General features: G+C 32.1%; 6 protein-coding genes across 7 annotated transcripts; 1 reads left to right on the top strand and 5 right to left on the bottom strand.

Moving 5' to 3' along the window:
- Nucleotides 1-3,224: 3,224 nt before the first annotated feature.
- On the bottom strand, nt 3,225-3,850 carry LOC143579642 (uncharacterized). The gene is made up of 2 exons (XM_077062886.1): nt 3,473-3,850; nt 3,225-3,335 (listed from the first exon to the last, which is right to left on the bottom strand). The coding sequence occupies exons 1-2, from the start codon at nt 3,848-3,850 to the stop codon at nt 3,225-3,227; spliced, it is 489 nt and encodes a 162-aa protein (XP_076919001.1).
- A 387-nt stretch (nt 3,851-4,237) lies between these two features.
- On the bottom strand, nt 4,238-5,011 carry LOC143579640 (uncharacterized). The gene has a single exon (XM_077062885.1). It carries the CDS (start codon nt 5,009-5,011, stop codon nt 4,238-4,240), a length of 774 nt encoding a protein of 257 aa, XP_076919000.1.
- A 557-nt stretch (nt 5,012-5,568) lies between these two features.
- On the bottom strand, nt 5,569-7,040 carry LOC143579639 (uncharacterized). The gene is made up of 4 exons (XM_077062884.1): nt 6,965-7,040; nt 6,433-6,871; nt 5,901-6,330; nt 5,569-5,823 (listed from the first exon to the last, which is right to left on the bottom strand). The coding sequence occupies exons 1-4, from the start codon at nt 7,038-7,040 to the stop codon at nt 5,569-5,571; spliced, it is 1,200 nt and encodes a 399-aa protein (XP_076918999.1).
- Nucleotides 7,041-9,420: 2,380 nt separating this feature from the next.
- LOC143579638 (replication protein A 70 kDa DNA-binding subunit B-like) lies at nt 9,421-12,074 on the bottom strand. Its single transcript, XM_077062883.1, has 11 exons — nt 11,919-12,074; nt 11,536-11,803; nt 11,343-11,433; nt 11,112-11,254; nt 11,014-11,020; nt 10,771-10,861; nt 10,460-10,635; nt 10,242-10,362; nt 9,966-10,133; nt 9,781-9,855; nt 9,421-9,678 (listed from the first exon to the last, which is right to left on the bottom strand). The coding sequence occupies exons 1-11, from the start codon at nt 12,072-12,074 to the stop codon at nt 9,421-9,423; spliced, it is 1,554 nt and encodes a 517-aa protein (XP_076918998.1).
- A 1,649-nt stretch (nt 12,075-13,723) lies between these two features.
- On the top strand, nt 13,724-17,692 carry LOC143579644 (BTB/POZ domain-containing protein POB1-like). The gene is made up of 6 exons (XM_077062887.1): nt 13,724-13,994; nt 15,078-15,227; nt 15,330-15,436; nt 15,533-15,596; nt 15,675-15,954; nt 16,766-17,692. The coding sequence occupies exons 1-6, from the start codon at nt 13,790-13,792 to the stop codon at nt 17,577-17,579; spliced, it is 1,620 nt and encodes a 539-aa protein (XP_076919002.1). The 5' UTR covers nt 13,724-13,789; the 3' UTR covers nt 17,580-17,692.
- Nucleotides 17,693-17,991: 299 nt separating this feature from the next.
- On the bottom strand, nt 17,992-19,923 carry LOC143579648 (protein CURVATURE THYLAKOID 1A, chloroplastic-like). 2 transcript variants are annotated; one of them, XM_077062892.1, is made up of 5 exons: nt 19,699-19,923; nt 18,581-18,678; nt 18,387-18,494; nt 18,229-18,300; nt 17,992-18,132 (listed from the first exon to the last, which is right to left on the bottom strand). In XM_077062892.1, the coding sequence occupies exons 1-5, from the start codon at nt 19,817-19,819 to the stop codon at nt 18,076-18,078; spliced, it is 456 nt and encodes a 151-aa protein (XP_076919007.1). In that variant the 5' UTR covers nt 19,820-19,923; the 3' UTR covers nt 17,992-18,075. The 2 variants fall into 2 exon arrangements, with proteins under 2 accessions (XP_076919007.1, XP_076919008.1); XM_077062893.1 differs by having other exon boundaries at nt 18,581-18,675; nt 19,699-19,922.
- Nucleotides 19,924-21,561: the final 1,638 nt, after the last annotated feature.

The following is a 21,561-nucleotide window of genomic DNA, read 5'->3' as shown; positions in this document are numbered from 1 at the left end:
ACAATAATAACCCCTGGGAACTATGTTACCCCAGAACAATAAATACCCCTGGGAACTATGTTACCCCAGAACAATAACAACCCCTGGGAACTATGTTACCCCAGAACAATAACAACCCCTGGGAACTATGTTACCCCAGAACAATAATAACCCCTGGGAACTATGTTACCCCAGAACAATAATAACCCCTGGGAACTATGTTACCCCAGAACAATAACAACCCCTGGGAACTATGTTACCCCAGAACAATAACAACCCCTGGGAACTATGTTACCCCAGAACAATAATAACCCCTGGGAACTATGTTACCCCAGAACAATAACACATGATAAACATTTTATATATTCTGTGCATCAGACCATATATATATAAATGTACAAGTATTTCCATACGATCGGTATGTACTTAAATACTTTAAATAAGACATGTTTTCCGCCCCGGGAAAATATAATTAAAACAATTTATTAAAAGGGGCTCGTGAAAACTCACTTTTTTGTGAGTCGGTGAGTAATATAAGGAACAGCTACGTGCCTGGATCTGTAATATAATATCTAATCGTTACTATATAATTCCCATAACTTAAATACGTATCAATCGGTACATCTGGGAACATTGTTAACCCAGTACTGTACTCGATTCGGGGACAATGTTAACCCCGTGACACTTCTAAGGACTCAGATTGTGACATTGCTTAGAGTTTGACAGTCAATTTAGTTAAGGTGGTGAAATTATAGCTCGGTTTGACACCCCGTTTGGCCGTGGGGCCCGTTTCCGGTATTTCGGTGCTGGAAACGGTAAAATCGGGTAAAATTACCCAAATCATCCGAATTATTTTCGGATGATTTATTTTTACATAATTTACTTAGATTTATGAAATAGTCCATTTTTAGAGTTTTCATGTACCAGTCAGCTCGCTTATGCGAACTTTGCCGGTTTACACGTTTTAAGCTTTAAAAACTTGTTTTTATGTTCTTTTTAGCACAAATAATTACCCGATTAGTCTCGGGTCTTGAAATTTTGCACAAAACTTAATTTGACAGTAAGGAATTTTGTAAAAATTTTCCATATTTATTTTCCTATATTTACATTTATTTATCTATTTTTAAATCTTATTAAAACACTAAATATGTCAAAAATACCAAAACACTTTAGAAAAATCCCAAATTTTTCTGGGATGATCCTTGTCATCCTCATAACTTTCTGGAATTTTTCCAGATTTATTTAAATTATATTTACATTTATTTATCTATTTTTAAATCTTATTAAAACACTAAATATATCAAAAATACCAAAACACTTTAGAAAAATCCAAAATTTTTCTGGGATGATCCTTGTCATACTCATAACTTCCTGGAATTTTTCCAGATTTATTTTCCTATATTTACATTTATTTATCTATTTTTAAATCTTATTAAAACACTAAATATGTCAAAAATACCAAAACACTTTAGAAAAATCCCAAATTTTTCTTTGATGATCTCTATCATCCTCATAACTTCCTGGAATTTTTCCAGAATTTAAAACTTATTTTCCAAGCCATTTTCACCCAAAACCGAGCTAGAAAGCCCTAGAACTCGTTTCACCGAAAAGCCTACTTATACTTTTCCAACTGAGCTCAAATTTTGTGGGTGACTATTATATGTTATAGAAAGCTTATCATAAATTTTCCAGAATTTTTCATCATGTTTAGCTATTTTTCACTATTTTTGGCCAAAACCGAGCATTAAATTCACCAAATATTCATCTTTTATCCAAAAATTACCAAAAATTCACAGATCTCATATTTTCATGTGTAGATCATCTCTGTGAAATTTCGTGACCCGACTCTAAGCACACGAAAATCTGTCCAAATCTCATATACACACGAAAACCGAACTATCTTGTGTTTTCTAGCTTTAGATCGCAAGGATCTCGGTTTCTAGCCTTTGCTAGCCGCTAGATACAACACCTACAAGCACAATAACACTATACCAAGCAAACTATACCAACAATCAAACCATTTCTTTCAAAGTGTCGGTTTTTAAGTAAAAACAAAGGTTTTAACCGTAAAAATCCGTTCTCGACTCTTTTTACTCATTTCTTGGACCAAGATCCCTTGTATAACATGTATACATCCCTTGATCATGCAAGAGTCGGTTTTATCTCGGGTTTTCACCCGTCTTTCACATGGAAACCTCCTTTTCTCAATATTATAGAGTTATAAACAAGAATCAAGCATTAAAACATGTATATACCTTGAAAATTTTGATTAAAACTTGATGATCTTGGAAGAACACTTGAAGATTTGAGAGATTTGAGAGAGTTTTGGGAGTGAAGTGTGGTAAAAAAAAAAGAAAATGAAATGAATAATATGGGATAGGGCCGATCGGCCTCCCTTAAGGGGTGGGGTGGGTCCCACACATCCATTCTAAGCCACATATTCGGATTACGCAATCCGGATAATGTTGTGGATAATCTGGCTCAGTTCGTTTCTCGTTTAAACTCGTAATTCGGCTTAAAACGAGCATAGAATGGTCGTTTTTCGGGTCAAAATAAAATTTACATAAAACCGACTTAAAAACTTTAAAAACTTAAACCATGACATTAAAACATCATATTATTAATAATTACGCATCTTTTTCGGCTTGATTGATCATCTCTTGCTTGGTTTGATGTTAAAGGTTTCGTTTATCGTACCGACGTACCAATAAATCGAAATCCTTTTTCTGTGCTATAATTCACTTATCCCGAAGCATTAATACTTCGTAAACATCACTAAACATTATATACTTCGTCTATGATGAAATTCCCGATTCGTTCGGGTTTCAATAACCGATCATTGATTAATTGTAATTCCAATACGATTCACTATATAATTGAGTATGATTCATACTGTGTACCATATATATTCGTATCATCGTGCTATAACTCATATAATCAATATTAAATAACACGTAAATAGTATATTCCGGCTAGGTTATACCTGGATTTGCCGGAATCGTTACACTAATATTTTGAATGTCTGAAGATCGACATCCAACTGTAAGCCTCATGTTCTTAGTTAGTTTAAGAACTTTACATTTTGACCAGATATAAGAAGAATTGATGCAAGCATTGACACATTCACTTCTTGTACCGTTGGTTACAACAGGCAAAATTTGGCGAAAATCACCGCCAAAAACAACAACCTTACCTCCAAAAACTGCTTCTGAACTATTGCCAGAATCACCATTCATAACATCGTTTTAAGTCCTGTCCAACGCTTCAAAAGCCTGCTTATGAATCATCGGTGCCTCATCCCAAATTAGTAGGCTTGTCTTTTTCAATAATTCATATACGTCGGTATTTCCTTTAACCTAATTTATGAAATAATAAAAAAACATACACAAATTAAGATATTTAAAGGTAATTTGATATTAAAATAACAGATAAAGACATATATACTAAAAAAATGGTTAATATAAAATTAGCATAAAGTGGGTGGTAATATTACCGGACAAATTGAATCTTCGGTCAAATTAATAGGTATTAAAAATCTCGAATGTGCGGTTCTTCCACCCTCCAAAAGCAAAGAAGCTATACCGCTTGAAGCAACATTCAACACAACTTCTCCCTTTAACCTTATTAATGAAGATAAAGTTTTCCATAAATAAGTTTTTCCAGTACCGCCGTAACCATAAACAAAATAAACTCCACTTTTTTTATCAATCAAAGCACTCATTATTTCATTATAAACCCCTCGTTGTTCATCTGTTAACGAATCAAACAGATTATTAAATTCGTTATTCATGGTCTCGGTATCATATGAGAGCTCTTCCACCATTAACGGATTAGTTGCTCTTGAAATTGTCTTCATATCTGGAAATGGCATTTGTTTATATCTTCTAAGACTGGAGTTGCTTGAAATTAGAAAATTTTCCATTTCCATGAGTGCTAGGTTTTTTTAACTATTCTTCATTAAGAATCAAACCTGAAAATAAAATAAGACAGTAATATAATTTAATATTTAAATTATATTAATGGATATTAGATATTTGCCATAATTGAAATAATTATAAAAATGAGTAAATCATACCGGGGTTATTTTGATCTTTTTGTTGTTTGTATTGTATACCGTCAACTAACAGTTGCCAAGTGCTTTCCCAAACTAAATGAGGTCTAGATAAACTATAAGTAATCATCATTGTAGCAAATAAATTTCTTAAGGTAGAGGTATGACTTGCTTCTTCAATGGCTTCTATGTATTCCTTATCATCATCTAAAAGACCTCTTTTGTAACATGCATCTCGAAAAGTTTCATACACAACTCCATCAACTGTTCGAATGTCTTCAAAACATTCTGGGCCTTTAACTTATTTAATAATATTCTTAGATAGTAAGCCTCGTCGAATGCGGGTGGAACAACATGAACTCTACCTATTGCAAAACCCCTTAGGCGAGGTTCCCATTTACGTAACTGTTTTTTCCAAACATACTTTGTTGGAAACTCTGTGTATGTGAGAGTTTTTGCAAGGTCATGGTTCTTATTACACTCAAACCAACCGGTAAACATCGAAGAAGCATTAGTTATCTTGTTTAAAATATCTTCAATATCTTCGTTAGCACCATATATTACCTGTTGCTCACCGGGTAAATGAAAAGCAAGTCTCATAACAGACGGAATCCTATAATGCACATCAAATGAAAATATCCTCCATGATGCCTCGCATGCAGAGACATATCTACAATCATAAAACGCTTTGATTTCATCTAAATTAGGATCTGGTTTATCACCATTGTTATTTTGTACAAGAGAAATTGTTGCTCGGTCTCGACCCTTATTAATGTATTTGAACAAATACTTTATCGATCCATCTTGATTACACCACTCAACGTTAATATGTGCTTGAAATTGTTTTAATATAGTCTTGTTGTATGGAACAACAGTTCTGTTATCCATCATTATATCTGACTTAACAACATATTGCCCGTTATCTCTTCTTTTGTATACTGGAAAACCTTGTGAATCAACAGTTGTCTCATCATTAAACATTTTAGGGAAACTTATGGAGCATTTTCGTTTACCATGCAGGTGCACTTCGGATTAGTATCACCACACGAACCGTGAATCATATGATCAGATACAAGCTTGTATAGGCCTGGATCACTGTGTTTGTTTGGAATCTCAGCATAAATAAATTTATCTACATCTTGTGGATTATGAATCTTGCTACCTGGATGCATAAATATGCAAATATGAGCATGCGGTAGCCCCCTTTTTTGAAAATCTATCGTGTAAACAACTGCAACATACATAATAAAAGTAAATATTCCAAAACTTTTAATAGTTAAACAAATAATCTGTTTGTTTAAATTGATTTTTAAGTCTATACAAAAAAAAATATTGAAGTACCTCATGTTTATAATTTTATACTAATAAAATTAAATAAAATTACATGCTTGAACCTTTCCAAACAAAGACTTATCCTTCACCAATTTAATCATTGCATCAAGTTTGTGCTTAAAAAGTATCAGGTCTATCCTCCGACTTTAACGTTGTATCCTTAAGAAATATTTTAACTTCTGGCCAATTGGGATTACATGTTATAGTTATGAAAAAATTGGGATAACCGAACCATCTACAAAGACACATAGCTCTAGATAATTTTGCATCATATATCTTGCTCCGCCAGTAAATGAGGATGGTAGAATAACACGTTGACCAGCAGTTGAAACATCAGTATTTCCAACAGATTGCATACCTCGTAAACTTTGGTAAGTATCACATCGAAGTTCATGTTGTTTACCGCATATAAAATGTAATATTTGAGCCTCAATCATCGTATATTTGTCAACTAAAATTTGCTGAAACAAACCCATACCATTTAACATGGTTGAAAATGTATTTGGCCTCTCTTGAATATGATACGCAAAAAACTCACGCATTGTAACCTTCTTTCATGCTGCGGTTGATGAAGAGGAAACATTCTTATGAAGTATATTAATCTGGTAACATCCTCACTAAAAGTATGAAACAACGGGTATTGAAGAGGTGTATACGATGGATGAAGTTCACTAATACGCTTTAAGGAACCAGATTGCTTGGTAACAATTATATCTCTGTTATCGACAGCGTCACCAATATCACCGACGATTAAAGCAGCAATTTCAGAACTGGATGGTAAGTTATATTGTCGCGCATCATGCTGTCTTGTTCCAATAATACGCAACTTCAAATCGAGTTGTGGGTTTTCATCAAAACAATCTCTTACCATCCGATAAGCTTGGACCAAATGATTATTTGAATCTAACATCGTCTTCAAATAATTAATAACATGCTTCTCTAGCTCATCCTTCTTTGAATTATTATCACTGCCCACAACAAAATATAATTGCTAAGATTATAAATAATAAAACTTATACTAAAAATTAATAACATAACCAAAGTGGACGAATATCGTTAAAAGTATTTACGCAAAAACACCCTGACGGTTTGAAATCTCGTTTTCCGTGTCGTAAATGTAAAGTTGAGAAAACTGTGCTTTACGACCCTGTAATGGTAAAAGACTTCCCAAAGAATGATAGTTTTCACCGCTAAGACGAAACGTATATGGCGCATTTCCTTTGTTTAGGGAATGGTCAATCTTTCCTCCCATAGACGTAAACGAAAACATCGAATTGAAACGTCTAATGTTTTTCAAGAAATACTTACTCATGGCGCTCTCACCACGAAATAATTCAAGATAAGTATCATATGGTTGTCTAACATCGGAAAGTTCGACTTTGCCATTATAGCAACAAAGGGAAAAAGCTCCTTCTTCATTACTACTACTTGGTCTGTTAACTTCGGCTTTCCACAACAAAGCATTGCCACTTGGACACATAACGGATTGATTTCCATGATCAAGATATTCTAGTAAAATTTAAATATCATCATTTGGAGTTACTTAGTATACCTAAATACATAATAAATGATTTCAAGTAAATTATGAAATATATATCATACCTGATGATATTCCTTTATAAACATCTATAACATTTTGATAATCAATAGTTGTAGCATGTTCATTTAAATCAGCCATAGGTATAGGTACTATAGGGGGTTCTTTTTCTAGACCTTCTACGAAAGGTTGTAGACGACTCCGGAATGTCATCAACAACACAAGACGCGTTTGATCCTTCTTGAACATTATATTTATTTATACGACCTGTTCAACATTAAATAGAGAAAGTTATTATAAAGGTTGTCAACAATATCGACAACTACACATATGATATTTTTAATTACTCCATATTATTTATATCATATCAAATATTATTTTGTGTTAAATTGTAACAGCTTTAACTTAACAAATTATGAAACGTTTAATTGTACAATTGTTAATATTATTTGTTGCTTTAAAATCGGGATGAAAATTGAAAGTGTAAATAATATAATATGTTTTAAATATAAGGCTTATTATTAAAATGAAATTATTCTTTAAATTTATTATAATTCCATTTAGATTTAAGTGTTTCATTAAAAAAACAGACCTAAAAAATGTCAATAATAGTTCAATTTAAAAGGAAAAATACCTGAAAAGGTATTTCGGAGACCAGTTTTGTTCCTGTCAACAGAAGTAGTTCTTTTGGAATCTAAAATTGATTGTCTTTCTTTCCTTTTGGACACAATAGAGTTCACAAATGGTGTACGTGTTTTAGAGTCTTGAAATTACAAAGGTAATAATATCAATATTTAAGCATAAAAAAGGTTTTTAAACCTGCTTATTTATAAATATTTTAATACACTAACCGTTGTTTAATACAATAGAAGAGTAGACATTTGGCGTTGTTGATGGAGACAGGTTCTCGTTATTAGATTGTAAACGCGTTAATTGTGTGGATGAGTGGATATTTTTCAAATTGTTGTAATTTCGATTAACTGTATCGTTTAACATATTAAACATAAACATTAGAAACATAAATTGATGACGACAATACATAGTGAACAACAATTTAATAACATACCAAGGACACAAGGATTAAATGATTCATATGTTGTATGCGGAAAAAAATTTGGATTGTTGCTTAAACCACTAATAGGTATATTAGAAGCACCTGCAATAGACAATTGATTTGTTAATTTTCATTTATAAACAAATTTTATAATAAAAATTTATAATTTTAATAAAATTTACATACTTGCGAATTGGTTTCCGCCATATGCTTATCATTTATTTAAAAAAATCCAAAAAAAGGAAAATAATACTTATAAGGAAAATGCAATATACCTGATAGACCATTTTTCTTCCAGTCAATGGAGGAAGTTCTTTTTGCATCTAAAATTGATCGTCTTTCTTTCCTTTTGGACGAAGCAGAGTTCAAAAATGGTGTACATATTTGAGGATCTTGAAATTACAAAGGTTATAATATCATTATTTAAGCCAAAATAAAGGTTTTGTAAACTACTAAAAATATTAAAAGAGTATATTTAAGTTGAAATGTGCCCTTTGTTTCCTCACATTAGAAAGCTTCAACCCATCCAAATCTCTTAAAAGATAAAGATCAGTGGATTGCAATATTGATTTAGGTTGAAGAGTACTTTGTTGTCCATTCACATACTTTATGAAAACATTATTTTGCAATGGATAATAAAACCACTCACTGACATTAACCATCGGAAGTGGTTGTAGTTCATGTTGTTGAATATTTTGATGAATAACATTCATTAGAGCTTTCTCTTCATTGGTTAGAACTTGTTTTCGAGTACCGATGTTATGTATTTGGTACTTAAACACAGTGCTAAAAGACATAACAGACTCAATAGAACCCTTGTGGATTATTGAGAGATCACTAAGAAGAAAGTGATAGTTACTAAAATCGGATGCAAATTTCCAGTGAACAATTGCACCCATGGTGGAAGAGATGGAATACAAGATAGGTATTGATGGAAGAAGTTATGGTGTTTACCTTTGATATTGAAAACTGAATTTTGTTAATGATAATGGAGAATGACGGTTTACAACAATCAATGAAACTCATCTTTTACCCTATAAGTTTTAAACTATTTATGAACATTAAACCTATTTTTGTTTTTACTTTTTAATATAGTCAATTGATAAGTTATATAATGCATAGGAAACATATGAGAGTATAGATAAAATCAACTATAATATATTAGGATATAGCTAAAAGGTTTGAAATATAAATTTGTTTTAGATTAAATGTATACAAGAAGAATAAAATTAAACTAATATGCACTTAACTTGTTTTCACACTCAGACCTAAAACAACTAAATATTAATTTAATAAAATTAAATAAAAACATAAATATAACCAAACAACCAAAGAAGAATAAATTGTTCAAAACAACCAACATTCAAGAATAGTCGTTAAAAAAAACAAAAGAGAATAACCAAACATAAAATATCCAAATCTCTCAAAAAGGCTTAAAATAACTGTAAACCGAAAAAATGAAATTGTTCACTTAGATTCATTCTCCACTTTAGGAGTTAAAAGTGTTGCACCTTCGCATGATTCACCGGTGGTCCCCATCTCTTCGATAGTCTTAGACTTCAACTTAGTGGCCGACATGCTAGCATCGTCGTCTACTTCAAAAACTTCTACAAGTTTTCTCTTAAGTTTATCGTCAGAAGACGTTGACATTCCTTTTATATCGGTTGCCACATCCTGACCATCAACATTTGAACTTGGAGTTTGATTATCTCTAATATCATAAAGCTGTTATTAAAAAATTAAGAGCCAATACACAATCATGTTACACATGTTTCTGTTAACCATATTTATAAGTTTGAACTATTATATTAAACAAAATATCCATACCTTAATAGAAACAGAAGCGGATGACTGGAATTCAGAAATAGATGCTCCCAATGTAACATAATTATAATCTGATTGCTGATAAGACAAAAATGGAAAATCGGCATATGTTAGTTGAAATAATTATAGAACTAAATTTAGTAATAAAATAATATTCAGATTATATTATTACAAAACGACCATTCTGCCTTTTTCTGTAATTCTGTGATAGTATTAGTGTCATCAGTAAGCTTGTTTATACCATAGTTCTCGACATTGTTTCTGAAGTTAAAATCTGCCACATCGACCTTAAAAGCGAATATCTTTTCTAAAACACAATCCAATTCAGCAGGGAATCCACCACTTTCAACCTTATTCTGTATATATGAAAACGAAACAAATATATTATTAATGATTGTTAAACTTACCATCCCTTATATAGATGACAATTTATAAATAATAAACTATTTGAATCGCAAACAAACCTCATTTTGAGAATCAATCAATTCTTTTGCTGTTTTGTTAGTCAGCATTTTAGTATCTCTATCAAACAGAGTCAACGACACAACTCCAGTGGAATCCTGTACCCTTATCTTGATCTTGAACCTAAAAAAGTTTATAAATAGGTAAATAGCAAGAAAAACATATACTTTTACAATGCACAAATTAAACATTTGAATTTGAATTTGAATTAAATAAATACCTATATGTAGGGATAGTACTTAAAACATTGCATCTTACTGTTTTGCATTCATTCTCCTTTCCACATTCACCATCATTTTCCATGAGCTTACGGCTACAAGTATTACAACCAATGTAATACCATTCCGTATCTGGACAAATGGCCTTAATTTTACCAAGGATAATGATACTTTTAGGCTGCATTAAAGTACAACATCAGTTACTAAATATTCAATTAGGATTGAAAGATAATTAGGATAACGTAAAAAGTGTAATAATTAACTTACAAATATTATGATACAAATATCACCGATGTTAAAAAAAATCTGTTGCTCTCAAAAACTCATCATCAACAGACGACAGCATCTTCACCGGAATCGGTTTACGAACAGAAACATCATTGTCATTTAGCAAAGCCAACAAACTACAAAATTTAAAAATTAATGAATTTAGGAATCAGTAAAATAATATGAAATTTAAATAACTAAACACCTGTTTTTGTATTCTTTTATTTCAAATAAAAAGTCGTTTATAAAGAAACGGCTAACATTATATCCAAAAGAATTCGACACATACACTTTCTCTAACAAAAATAAAAATTATACAACGACACATTAGTTTAAGTTAGTGACATGCTAAAACTCAAGAAACTTCAAAACAGTAGACATAGTTACCTTTACCATCAGAACCGGTATAATATTTAACCCTACCAAACTGCAGTACAATAATGGTCTGGTCTTCATCAAAATGTTCAATTACATATTTAGAGAGCTTAGACGCATAATGATCCCATAGTATGAGATATACACAATTTCCACTGAAATGGGAGAAATTTTAAATACAGTATAAAATATAAAGTATATTAATAAAATTATGTCACCAAATATTAGGTTTAATAGTAATACCTTAAATCACATATCTCCATTGTACGCTTGTTTTTGTCCTTGATGTTTGAAGCATTGCTCTTGAACACATGAACCACGTGACCAATAATATCTAATACAAAGAAAATTAAATTAAATAATTAATTAACAGAATTAATGGAAATCTACCGCTAAAATTATAAATCAATTTATTTGAATTAAAAAAATTTTATACCAACAATGGATTTCAAAGAAACATCTTTATTGATTAGTGATTCAAATGAAATCATCTTGAAACCAAACATGCGACCACCAAACTCTTGACATGGATTGACATGTGTGTTTGGTCCGAACACCAATTTGTTGGAACAGTCAATCACATGGTAGTTCGATCCATTTAGACCAACGCTAGGATTAACAATAGTCAGAGTAGAGCTTTCCTTCAAGAATCTTTTAAAACGAAAGATATCCTGTTTGTAAACGGTGGCTTGGATCCGATTCTCCTGTCATCAAAGAACATAATATATATGAGAATTACAATTACAAGTCAATCAATAATTAAGATATAAAAAATGTAGAATCTGTAACATATATACAGATTCATAAATATATACTTACATCTTCATCCATTAACACCATCTCGATCAAAAAATCCTCGTTCACATTTTTGTTGTCTTTGATGCTCCAAAGTCTTAGAACTCTAACCTTAAGAGTTGATGGTGATGTTTTGAGAACATCGATTTCATTTAGCATGGTAAATTTTTGAGCTTCCATTGTCCTATGAATAAAATTAAAATATAAAAGATTAGACTAAATTATTTGAAACGTAAAAAAATTATTAAAAGGGTAGGAGCTTACATTGTTACAGAAATTATAATTATGAAAAGTATGATAAAGGCTTATGTGATTAGTTAGATATTATAAAGTATGATGTAAAGAATATAAATTTTGGTAATCGTATTATGTTTAGAAACTTTCTAAATAAAGTTTGAATATAATTTAAGCGGTTTATTGTAATTCCTTATTCCAAAAATAAACGATTAATTATAGTCAGCATTTATAATTAGAATGTATTATTATACAATAAAAATTATTTAAATATTTAAGGTAACTGAAAACAATTATTAATATAATTAAACCGGTTTATTGTAGATGTTTTTTTCCCAAATATAAAGATTGAATATATTAAAAATGTAAATTTAGAATGTATTATTATACAATAAATATTTGATTTCATTATTTAAGGTTAATGAATTAGTTAATATATTCGAAAAATAAATTGCTTAATTTAGGAATTAAAGATAATAACAATAATAAAAGAAATCATAAATTCTTTACTTAATTACTCTTTTTATTGTCAATTTTAAAATTATTTGTTTGTTTTAAAAAATCACAATTATGATTTAGAAAGCTTAATAAATTTATAATCTAAACAAAATTAAAAGTTTCTATTTTTAGTTTAATCTAAAATTAAATTGGTCGGATAAATAAATTGAACCCAAATTAGCCGGATATCAAAATATAAAAGATTTACCGAACAAAACTATAATTACAGGTTAGCCGGAAAAATTAATAATTGGACAAAAAAACAATTATAAATTTAACATAAATATATCCTGAAATTGGTCGGATATAAAATAATTAAAAGTCAATAAAAAACTATAAAAAAAATGTCCGGAAAAATAGATTGAACGGAAATTAGCCGGAAATTAAAATATAAAGATTTGAGGAACAAAACAATAAGAACAGGTTAGCCGGAAAATTTTAATACTTGGACAAAGAAAACAATTATAAATTTAACTTAAATATATCCAGAAATCGGTTGGATATAAAGTACTTAAAATTCAATATACAAAACAATAAAAAAATGGCCAGAAGAAAAAAAAATACTTAAAGAACAAAACTATGAAAAAAGGTTAGCTGGAAGTAGTTAAGAATTGGAGAAAAAAACAATAAAAAATTGAAGGATTGATAGTTACCTTGAATATAATCATCGGAGAATCAATTAGAACGATTTTGATGTCTCCAATCGGTTTGAATCCGAACGGCGGAATTATGGCTCGTATTGTTGGTAAACACTGTAGAGGTTCGATGGTGGATCTGAACGACGGATGTAGGATTCGTATATTCATCGGGAAGTTACACCGAAAATCAATGGTGAAATTGATTATATATCTCACCGACGGAATTAGGGTTCGTATAATCATCGGGATATTAGAGAGAAAACAATCATTTTTGTGAAAAATGAGAATAGTAACTTGATGAGTGGACACCCTAGATGAAGTTAATGTGTTCACGTTGTATTACATTTAAAGGTATTTTTAAATAAATAATAACAAAAACTGTCTCCTACCGTACAAGCAAAACCCATATCAATCAATATTCACACCCTTCGTTTCATTCATTCATCCTCTTGTTCTTCGGGTAACAAAATTAGGGTTTGTTTCAAAAATCCCCCAAATTATTATTATTAATATTATTATTATTCAATGAGAGATTCAAATTCAGATCCGGCCGATGACGGGCCCAGCGACTTCGGGTTTGCGTTCAACGATGTCAATTTCTCCGATCGTCTTCTTCGCATCGAGATCATTTCGGACCCCATTGAGGACTCTGCAGACACTTCTACCAACCTGTCCGATTGGAACACCAATCGCAAACGCCGCAGAGAAGATATTATTAAAAAGGAAAACGGTCAGTTTTTGTTTTTGTTATTGGGATATTTTGATAGAAATAAGAACATTTTTTTATATATATTTAGGTGCTAAATTGATATGGAGTAACATGGTTTAATCATAATAATTATAATTGTTATTGTTTTAGAATTGGGGTTGTTTTTCAACCGAACTGAGCGAGGGCTTGCTTGTGTTTGGCTCATTTATGAACCGAACTGAGCTGGTCGGCTTGTTTACAAGCCGGGCAGAAATCGATCATCGAGCAATTAGTAGTGAGTAGGCCTCTGTAAACGAACCAAACCATTCGGCAGGAAGTTCGTTTATTTAATAAACGAACGAACATGAACATAATTTTTTTATTCATTTGATCAAACGAACGAACATGAACACTTGTTTTATTCGTTCATTTATATTTGTGGGCGTTCATTTGTGTTCATTTAAGTGTGCTTATTTTATCATTTATTTTTATATGTGTAAGAAATATATTTATGCTAGTTTATTTTTGTTTGTGTTTGTTCATATAAGTTTGTTTATCTTTGTTCATTTATGTTCGTGAACTGTTCGTTTAGATTTTAAACAAACAAAAACGAACATATTTATTATTAAACGAACGAACATGAGCACAAATATTTGTCTGAATAAGTGTTCGTTTAAAGTTAAATGAATGAACACAGACATGCCCTTGTTCATGTTCGTTCAGTTCGTTTACAGGCCTAAGTGTGAGGACCGAGGGCATGAATTAGATTGGGCAAGAGCAACTGAGTGCCTGAGTTAGGTAATTTGTTTATGGAGCTAGTGCTTTGAACATTTAAGACTTGGATAATTAGGTAGTGGCTGGACTAGTAAATTTATAGTATTGGACCGATATAATTGTATAGAAAATTAGATAGTGGTCAATATAATGGTATATATTCGTGTATATATAGCGAGCGTACCTTTGCTCATGCTTGGCTCGTTTAAACATTGAGTCAAAATTGAACATGCATTTTTCGAGCATTTTTCAATCGAGCGTCAGCGTTGAGCAATTTGAACAGCTATATGTATAACTTAAGTCATATGATATTGTGTTGATCAAAGACTGATTGCAAGCTTTGTTTTACAGCTGTAGACATTGCTATCGGGTTTGCAGAAGAACAAGTTCTCAATCAACCTGATCATCTTCCTGATGATGATGATGATGATGATGATAATGACGGTGACACTGAAAATCAAGATGAAGAACCTGCTGCAATGAATGAGGAACCACCATCAGGTATCACTCATATATCAGTTATTATTGTCTTATTTTCATTATCACTCACATATCAGCTATTATTGTCTTATTTTCATTTACATGAATTGCTTTTAATATCAGATGACTATGATTCAAACGGGGCCATGGAGTGTTCAACACTAATAAGAGTTAAAACTATGCATATTAGCTCACCGATTTTAGCTGCAAGAAGTCCGTTTTTCTACAAGGTCATATCTCAATATTCAAGTTGTTTTGTTTTATCCGAATTAATGATTTTAATATTTTATTCATTGTTTATTTATTATTTTACCTTTTTCTTGCAGCTGTTTTCAAATGGAATGATAGAGTCGGATCAACGCCATGCAACCTTGCGAATCAATGCCTCGGGTTTGTACTGTTACATTAGTTATGTTGTTTATCGATCATTGACCTTGACTTTGACTTTGACTTTTGGTTTTCTAACAGAAGAAACTGCTTTAATGGAACTCTTGAGCTTTATGTACAACAATCAGTTGACAGTTTCAACGTCTCGTGAACTGCTGGATGTATTGATGGCTGCTAACAAGTTTGAGGTTGCTTCGTGCATGAGATATTGCAGCCATTTATTAAGAAACCTGCCAATGACGCCCGAATATGCACTATCTTATCTTGAACTCCCTTCCTATCTTTTAATGGCTGAAGCAGTTAAACCATTAACTGTTGCTGCAAAACAGTTTCTTGCTGTTCGTTATAAAGACATAACTAAGTAAGATTCCTTGAAAATAAATGCAATATGTAGTTAAACCATTAGTTGGTGTCATGAAACCTAAAAACCAAACGGAAGCAACCAATCCCAAGCAGAAATCTATGGTTTGGATTTATGGGTTCATAAAGACCGAACTTCCGGTTCGTTTTTCATGTAATAATCGAACTCAAGCAAAAGCTAACGGTTTGATTTTATATTTTTTTTAAAATCAAAATTTCGGTTCAATGTTTTTTTCGTGTAATTAAAATTTAAATACCAATCTGAAATAACTGAACCCAAACAAAAACGATGGTTGATTTTATATTTTCATAAAGCGGAACTTCCGGTTAGGTTTTGATTTTTCATGTAATTAAAACCGAAAAATCAAACCGAACCAAATTTATGGATTTTCTTTATTAACTTTTGTATTTTAGGTAATTTATAAGAATTTAATAAATTGTGTATACCAAATATTCCTGCTCAAATGTATAAAATCAATTAATTTTTTTAATCAACAAAAAAATATCAGGTCAAAATTCATTATTTTGGGCCTTTTTTTATTCAACTAAAGAAAAAATTCATGCCCAAATGGGTATACTGATAAAACCAAAACCGGACCTAACCAAAACCGAAAAACCAGAACCGAACGGATTTCAAAAACTCAAAATTCGAAATTTCGTTTTTATCTTACTTTAGGCCAATACTGACCAGTGCAAACCTTTATCAATATGTATAACTATTAGTGAATATTAAACCTAGTAGTGGTCTTCATTTTAACTGAATTTTGTAATTACAGTCGATACTTTATACTAACAATATGATAATTTAACAGGTTTCATGATGAGGTTCTTCAGCTGCCACTAGCTGGTGTAGAGGCGATTATATCCAGTGATGATCTCCAAGTAGCATCAGAGGACATTGTTTACGATTTCGTTCTTAAATGGGCCCGTGCTCATTACCCCAAACTAGAGGACCGCCGTCAGATTCTCGGATCCCGCCTTGCAAAGTACATCCGTTTTCCTTACATGTCATGCAGAAAGCTTAAAAAAGTCATGACTTGCCCCGACTTTGACCCGGAATTTGCCCAAAAAGTAGTAATCGAAGCACTTTTCTTCAAAGCCGACGCCCCACATAAACAGCGCGCCTATATCAATGATGAAAACTCTAATCTTAACCGTCGGTTCACCGAACGGGCCTACAAGTACTGGCCCGTTAAGGTGGTTGAGTTTACACAACCGCGCCCACAATGTGTTGTTTACTTGGATTTAAAACATGGCGAGTGTGCGCGCTTGTTTCCATCTGGCCGCGTTTATTCTCAAGCGTTTCATTTAAACGGTCAAGGGTTTTTCTTGTCGGCCCATTGTAACATGGACCAACAAAACTCGTTTCACTGTTTTGGTCTTTTTTTGGGTATGCAGGAAAAAGGCTCGGTTTCATTTGCGGTTGACTATGAGCTTTCCGCCCGGTCAAAGCCTGTTGAAGAGTTTATTAGCAAATATAAAGGGACTTACGTATTTACGGGTGGTAAAGCGGTCGGGTACCGGAATTTGTTTGGGATACCGTGGACGACGTTTATTGGCGAAGATAGTGTTCTTTTCATTGATGGTGTTCTTCACCTTAAGGCTGAGCTTACTATTAGGCACTGAGGAACTAACAGGCAAGAAGGTTTTGTGATGCTACAAAGGTATAAATCAGTTTAAAGAAATAGTGGTTTGTTTAACTAAAACTGGATTCGGGAAATGTGAACGGGTATTTGGGGATTTTAATTTTGTGAATTGTTCGAGTCGTTTTTGGTGTAAATGAAATCGAGTCAACTGTTCATGAAAGTTTAACAACGGGTTTAACTTGTTTACGACACACATAACCTGTTACGTTATTATTGCTCAATAAGTTCTTTCTAGGGATAATCTGAAGGATGTATTCACTAAGATGTTGTAACTCAAGTAAAAAAAGTACATGTTGTATTGTTAAACACTAATAAAACATAGGAACTTTGCTAACCCAATGTAGCTTCTTGTTTTCATATAAGAAAACACATGTTTATTATTATGTGTTGAGATACATATACTCTCTAGACTATACATGCTTTTTATATAAAATTCACAACTTAAAACCACAAGAAAATTTTCATTTTGTTTACATCTATGAGAGCTCCTTCTTGATTGACTCTATATTTGCAGCCAACTCTTTCCTGCTTGACTGAAATTCCCGCAAGTGTAAAAATAGTTTTTTTTTGTTTTTTAACATATAACAACAATTAAAAACTAATTCATCCATTAGTGGGCATAATCTTACCTCAAAGAGAAGATATCTATAAACAAACCATCCAGAATATCCAACTCCAACCAACTCCATTATATTAGGAAGCTGATGATTTATCAATAAAATATTATATAACATGTCATGTAATAAATGAATGATTATTTATTTATACAAGAAAGTAGGAATGTTACCAATGGAACTTTGTGAATGGCACCAATGACAACTGAAGATAGCCAAATTGCAGCAGCTCCTCCTGTTCCATATATGATAACTGTTGGCTTGTTTTCAACTGCATCCCACTATATACAACAATATTATTGTAAATGCAAAGAATTACATTACTAGTAAAAAATACAATCTTGAACTCTTGAAGTATAATATTTACCTTTTCCTTTAAATCTTTGAACAACTCGTTTGAATCGAGGGAAGATGATGCATCTTCTGATGCCTTGACACGGAACAGAGCCGATCTTCTTAAGCCTGCTGCGTCATCATGAAACCGAACCAAGAAAATGAACCCAAAACATAAAAATTCATGGTCCTCAAGAAAATGAAATGAAATCTAAAGAACATAGGACTTAATAGGAATTTGTTTGATAATTCAACAAGAGCGAAGATCCTTGCAGGATCAAGGTTTCCCAGCTTAAGATGTTTCAAACATTACAATAATAAGGATTTCACGGTATTTATGGATTTTTGAAAATTCAAAATATAAAAAAGCGCCCTTCTAAAGAATCTCAAGCATATACAAAAAAACCGGTGAAAGCAATGTGTAACATGTAACTGGTACCTGACGGAAATGGGACCATGCATGAGACATGGTTTTATAATCAGGTATGAGACTAAGATTACCAAAACCGACCAATTTTCCCAAAAACGTGCGGATTTGAATCAGTCATAAGAAACTTAATTGCTAAAAGACCATTGATGATTCTTTAAGTGTAACGTTTACTTTTGAATTTTTAGAAGAACAATAATATCTTTAACACAAAAAGCCAAGAACACCCAGTGTTGTAAAAATTGGGATTAATCGTCAATTAATCACTAATCCATACTCTACCGATGCGATTTCATGTAGTTAGTCAAAATCGGTCCAAATCAGTCCTTTGGTTTTAAGTTGGACCTGAGTTTTAAGCATTGACAACATCGACCCGTTCAAATTTTAAGCAACAAAAAATTATCAAACGAGGGTTTAACAAAATTCAACCGCTAGTTGGTATCATACCCCACAGCCCGACTAGCAACTATTACAGTTGAAAATTCTATCAAATTTGATTTAAACAGTTGCCAAGATAATATTCAACCAATCACTCACAAATTATTATACACCTTTCTTGATCAATTCAGAATCAGTTCATGTATTCTATCAGAGTTTAGTTACATATAATAAATGCCTAGCACGCACACATATATATACATAAAATCTAAGTTCCTAAAGCTTCTAGTCATTTATTTACATCATATTATCTATATCCACTACCCAAAAACTGTTGGACCAGTTACCTGAAACTCGGTTAAAGGAGGTTCGAATAAAGGGACGAGGTGGGAGGTTAGGAAACGTGGTACAACGGACGGTGGTGTGAAATTGAGGTAACATTGACATGGTGGCAGTAGTAGACGCCATTGATGAAGAGGTAGATGTCGTTATTTGTTGGTGCCACAAAATATTCTGACTGCAAAAAGTTATCTAAATTCTAAACTTATAAAATTTTGCCGTCCACACTTGCCTATACCTATATCTATGGTTTTATTTTGTTCCAAGAAAAAACGTAAGTGTTTTTCGGGTGACACGTAAGTACATCGAATCTCGTGATCAGTTTTTTCATGTTACATATCCTCACATGTTTAATTTCGAATAAGTAAATATTATTTTAAATAAATAAATATTATTTTCCCTTTCATTAATAGGGAATGTGAGGTGATATTAACTTCGTGCTTCCACGAATGTCTATTTATTGCTCATGGTGTTCACTTCAATTCTCAACGAAGACTACTTAAATGGCATAATGTGTGATGGGGTTACTCAATAAATGTCGTGAATGCAATGTAAAATGCACTCACCAACACAGGAGGAGGTTAAATTACCTAGGGTCATCATAATGGGCACTTGTTTAGTCACGATAAGACATGTTTAACAAAAAAGTGCGATATGCGATATTATACTTTTAAAAAAAAATTAAAATTAAGATGCTAAAGTACATCATTTCTCTTTCTTGGTACATAAAACGTATAATTGTCATGCTCAAACCACCAAAGTCAATTGTTAAACAAGTCATTTTCATGTTTGATAATGGTGTTATTCGCGTCGTCTTTAAACTATTAAACACGTTAAAACACAAACTGACATTAATTACCCCCCATGTTGGAGTTTTCACAGAGAGTAATCATTTCTCATTGTGTCGCAAGGCTAACAATATGTAGTCTTGCATATCATTTCTCATCACTTTGGTTATACGCTACACCTAATATCCATTGATCGTGTATCAGAAGCTCCGAGCAACAAACTTTTTCTTCAACAAGCGCAATGACCTTCTTGATTTTGTACAAATATGAAATACTTCTCAATAGAGATAGGAAGGAGATCCCATGTTTCGGAATGTGAAAGTCCTAGCTAAGGAAATGTTACCAAAGGGTCTTTTGCCTACAAATACTAAGATATTTGAAAACTGATAAGACTTTGTCATTTTAAATGGTGAGTGGTTCAACTCTCGTTTTGTCAAAAGTAAAGTCAAAGAGTATGTGAGTGGGTTGTCGTTAAAAATCAAAAGCTAAGGAAATATTATTTGATAAAAAAAAAACTAAAGGGGAGTTTTCATATATGCAAAGAATAAAGATCGATATTGTAACATCTTGGAAAATTCCATATTTATTTTGGGTTAAAAATGTTAACTTTGAAAGTCAAAGGACTCAAAAATATTTTTTTGATGATATGGTAAAAATGTTAAATAATGAGATATATATATATTATAAAGTTGGAAGCATCTCATATTAAGGAAATGAGAAAGATTGAATCCATCCTACATGGAAAGAAGGAAGAACATGAAAGTCTTTCACAAGGGTATAAATAGGAGAAATAAATCCATCACATATGAAAAGTAAGGAAAACTTGAAAGCTCTTTATAAGGAGATGAGTTTCCATAGTAATATTCTTATATGCCAACGTGCACCCAGTGGTCCTAGTGGAGGTGCGAAGCACCCGACGCACACGGGCTAGGGCGATGGCTGCAATGTGACACTTTGATGGCGCACTTTGCACGCTCGCATCGCCGCAATCGCTTGAGAGCCGCCTTAGTAGTTTTTGGAAAATGAAAGCAAGACCAAGACTTGACAAGTTATCAAAGTCAATGGACTAAAATGAAAATTCTG

The sequence above is a fragment of the Bidens hawaiensis genome, unplaced genomic scaffold (assembly GCF_021521415.1).
Source record: "Bidens hawaiensis isolate Kalapana, Puna unplaced genomic scaffold, B.hawaiensis_p1.1 tig00029891_1, whole genome shotgun sequence".
NCBI classification, from domain to species: Eukaryota; Viridiplantae; Streptophyta; class Magnoliopsida; order Asterales; family Asteraceae; genus Bidens; species Bidens hawaiensis.
This window is presented reverse-complemented; position numbering and strand designations above follow the sequence as displayed.